The sequence below is a fragment of the Pundamilia nyererei genome, unplaced genomic scaffold (assembly GCF_000239375.1).
Source record: "Pundamilia nyererei isolate P.nyererei 1_Seehausen unplaced genomic scaffold, PunNye1.0 scaffold00258, whole genome shotgun sequence".
NCBI lineage: Eukaryota > Metazoa > Chordata > Actinopteri > Cichliformes > Cichlidae > Pundamilia > Pundamilia nyererei.
The window spans coordinates 35,201-39,529 of NW_005187659.1; the positions used below are offsets into that span (position 1 = coordinate 35,201).

General features: G+C 39.7%; 1 protein-coding gene and 1 pseudogene across 1 annotated transcript; one reads left to right on the top strand and one right to left on the bottom strand.

Moving 5' to 3' along the window:
* Positions 1-16: 16 nt before the first annotated feature.
* On the bottom strand, positions 17-722 carry LOC102212201 (hemoglobin subunit beta-like; annotated as a pseudogene).
* A 933-nt stretch (positions 723-1,655) lies between these two features.
* On the top strand, positions 1,656-2,381 carry LOC106456471 (hemoglobin embryonic subunit alpha-like). Its single transcript, XM_013915114.1, has 3 exons — positions 1,656-1,753; positions 1,842-2,049; positions 2,253-2,381. Exons 1-3 carry the CDS (start codon positions 1,656-1,658, stop codon positions 2,379-2,381), a joined length of 435 nt encoding a protein of 144 aa, XP_013770568.1.
* Positions 2,382-4,329: the final 1,948 nt, after the last annotated feature.

The window sequence follows — 4,329 nt, forward strand, 5'->3', positions numbered from 1 at the left end:
GGTCCTCTGCAGCTCTCTAGTAGTACTGCCTCCTCAGGGAGGACACCACCACTGCCAGGAACTTCTGGAAAGCTGCATGGACCTCAGGAGTGAAGTCTTTACCCAACTGAGCAGCAACCACAATGGCCAGGCAGTCGAAGCTGCAGGACTACAAAATATGCATGAAATAAATCATCAACACACACACACACACACACACACACACACACACACACACACACACACACACACACACATATTACTTGGGATGCAGTACCATCATTTCTACATTGCTTACCATGAAATTGTCAGGGTCCACCTGCAGTTTCTCAGAGTGCAGCGTGCTCAGCTCTGTAAATGTGGCCTTGATGTTGTCCATGTTCTTCACAACTTTTTCCAGACCTTGCATTACAACCTTCCGTGAGCAGCAACTTTTGGATTTGATGTGATGGCAGCAGCATTGTAGAGGTTTCCAAAGCCCGCGAAATACCTCTGAGTCCAGGGGTACACAATCAAAAACCTGAGGAAACAAGAACATTTGAATAAATCACATTTCTAAAACAAAAGTATATGTTAATGCACAAAATGTGCCCTCTTATATTTGTAAATTTACATACAAGCATTAAACCAGCTTTATGCCGATGATCTTACCTGGAAATAGCTGCTGGGCCAACGACTTCATAGTCGATCTTGGAGAAGATGTCCTTGATTGTGGCTCGCTCGAAGTCTGTCCATGCAACCATTTTGCCTTGTTGACTGTTGCGCATATCCTACTTTGGTCGGCAGGTCACCACATGCAGCTTATAAAGGAGCCATTTTGCTCCACCCAAAGATATGCAGCTGGGTGGAGGTGGGCAGTAGGATGACTTGTAATACTTCTTTGCTGAATGAGTATTAAAAAGAAGTAACAAAACGGCTTTTAGACTTTTATAACCCCTATCAGATAATGCATCGGTCAAGCCGCTTCTGTGTAACGCTTTGCAGTTCTGTTTAATTTCCACCATCAAAATGAATCAAAAAGAAGTTTTTGTAAAGATGGAAATTAATTTTTTTTAATCAAAGGTTTCCAACACTGATAAGGAAAGCTGTAGCAATTTTTTAAATTAGATTAAAAGTATATGGCGTTGGTTGTATGATTTAATAAGTGATAAGGCAAAAAATGGGGCAAAATGTATTAATTCTGAAGCAAACATGATTTTGTTTGTTTTTTTAATCAAATAATTCAATTTGAAACTTGTGCAGAAAACTAGAATCTATTATAAACTTCCACTAGTTAAATGTATTTCCCATTTGACTCCAATATTAAACAAATGAGCAAATATGAAGCCACGATGGCTAAAAATTTCAAAAGTTGGAATCCGTGTTTCTTCATTCCCACCCACTGTGATACAACACTGAACAACAAACAATAGATCGCATCAAAACATTTCACTGGCTCTCAAATACAAGTGCATAGTTTTATATCTTTGTTATGAGTTATCCTGAACTTATGAAGATTTTATTTTGTAGTCTGTTTATCTCATGGGAGGTGTTTCGTATCATTTTGAACCTGTCCAAACACCAGTACCTTATCTGTGAGGTGGGTCGGGTGTGTGCATTTCCTGTTTCGTGTATAAAAATCTCCACAGTTTGAGCTGAACACAGCAACTCCAACCAGAACAGCAACAACAGGCAAGATGACCAGTCTTTCTGCAAAGGACAAGAACACAGTCAAAACCTTCTGGGCTAAAGTGGCTGGCAAGGAGGAACAAATTGGCTGTGATGCTGTCTCCAGGTAAATATGGCCCCACACTGCCTACAAAAACCTGCTCCTGCATTTCAGTCTTTTACTCACTGGTTTGTTCTCTTACATTTTTATCCAGGATGCTGACAGTGTATCCTCAAACCAAGACTTATTTCTCCCACTGGAAGGACCTGAGCCCCGGCTCTGCCCCGGTGAGGAAGCACGGAGCAACCGTGATGGCTGCAGTTACTGATGCTGTCAGCAAAATTGACGATCTGACCGGAGCTCTTCTGAGCCTCAGTGGGCTGCACGCCTTCACTCTGAGAGTGGACCCTTCTAACTTCAAGGTACAGATCATTATTAAATCAGGACAGCATTTCTCAATGTAATTTTTATCCATGTTGTGAACATTAATCCAACCAGAAATTAAAATCTAACTCAGCTTTCATTTGATCCTTGGGTAGCTGGTTGATCTGAAATGATGATCTCTGGTTACCAATAAATAAATAAAAAGTCCATTCATTTCAATGTGATCATCATCTTTCCACAGGTTCTGTCTCACAACCTCCTCGTGGTCCTGTCCACCATGTTCCCTGACGACTTCAGCCCTGAGGTCCATGTGGCTGTGGACAAGTTCCTGGCTGCTGTGGCTCTCGCCCTGTCTGAGAAATACAGATAAACTGCACACAGGAGCAGAGGACTGCATTATGTGCTTTCATACGTACTACTACTCTGACTTTTAATAAAACATTGAATGCAATCAAAGTCTCATGGTCATTAGTGTGGTGAAGATAGTCTTTTACTGTGAGCACATAGGAGGAAAGAGGGTTTAAGATAAAGAAACATTAAAGTTAAAGCATTCAGCTCATGCTGAAGGGTCAGTTTCAGAACCGCAGAAGCCTTTTTTTTAAACTTTGTATTGACTGCACTGTTTTAAATATAGAATACTTTTTACTGTGAGGACATAGGAGGAATTGTGTCATTACTATAAAGGTACATAACAGACAAATTCCTTCAATTTCTGTGATTATTTAATTGCCAAATTCCCAAATTTAATTCTTACATACTTAAGGCACTGACTGCACCAATGTTGGATCCAAAACTGTAAAGAGGTAAACAGGCTTACAGACTTTGTGAATACAGTTTGACAATAGAAAATATTCCCTCTGCTAATACGATGTTTTTGGAAGGTGGTCATGCTGCATCTCAGAAGGCATTTTTACAGGTCTGTTCAGATAAATAGAGAATGTTCCAGTGAAAGCTTCTCCAGTTTAACTTTGACCTATTATCCCAAATTTTGTCATCCTACCATTAATTAATACTTTCAGTTTCAGAGTTTCAGTCATGTTTCAGAGCTCATCACAGTACAGACATAGCTTTAGTGAAGACTACAAATGATCTTCTTATGGCTTCAGACAGTGAACTCATGTCTGTGCTTGTCCTGCTAAACACGAATCTACTATTAATACCTACAGCATCCTCTGATCTCTGTAATAAAATATCATGATCAACTCTATCAAATGTGCTGCTTTGCTTTATCTATCCATGAAGTCAGATAACACAGTTAGTTAAATTGCAGGAATCTCTTAAAGACACAACGACCTGTGTGACCTCGAATTTTCTGCTTCTAAATTCATATAAAATAGAGGCTATTGTACTCAGCTGAGGCTATTGTAATCTTAGAAATATGTTGTCTAATCAGATATTTACTCTGAATGGCATTTCCTTGGCCTCCAGTAACACTGAGGAGTCTTGGAGTTGTTTTGACCTGAATATTTCCTTCAATGGGCACACTAAACAAATATATAGGACTGCTTTCTTCCATTTGCGGAATATCACTAAAATTAGAAACATCCTGTCTCAAAGTGATACTAAAAAACTAGTTCATGCGTTTATTACTTCTAGGCAGGACTACTTTAATTCATTATAACCAGGATGTCTTGAAAACTACCTGAAAAGCCTTCAGTTGATCCGCTGCAGCGGGAGTACTGGCAGGGTGTAGAAAGAGAGAGCATTTTTCACCCACACTGGCTTCTCTTCATTGGCTCCCTGTTAATTCCAAAATGGGAATTAAAATCCTTTGCATTACATACAAGGTATAATCAGGCCTTTTAACTCAAAGACCACACAGTACAATAGAGAATTTCACTCTCAGACTGTAGGGTTACTTGTGGTTCAGAGCGTTGAAAACAGATTGGGAGTCAGAACCTCCAGTTTTCAGGCCGCTCTTATAGGAAACAGCTCATAGTTTTGAAAAAAAAGAAAAAAAAGAATTGAAAGTAAATTTGCATCCGAACTCAATGTGTTTTGTGCTTTGCACATTTGAGTGTATCCTGTCAGGTTGTGCAGTTTGGTCTTGATAAGAAGCATGATTAAGAAAACATGTACAGCCACATCTTTAGGAGATCTTTTAACTCAGTATGTAGTCAAAACGTGGTTTTAACTACATACGTGGTCAAAACTATCGCGTCAGCCACACAAGTTGCGTACAAACCTGACTATCCTGGCAGGTTGGGCAAAAATGCCCCTTCTGTCATTAACACGAATATAGTAACACTCATTACCATGCCACGCCACCTCACCTCACATCTCAACTCTCAAGTCTAACCCTTAAGTTTATATTACAC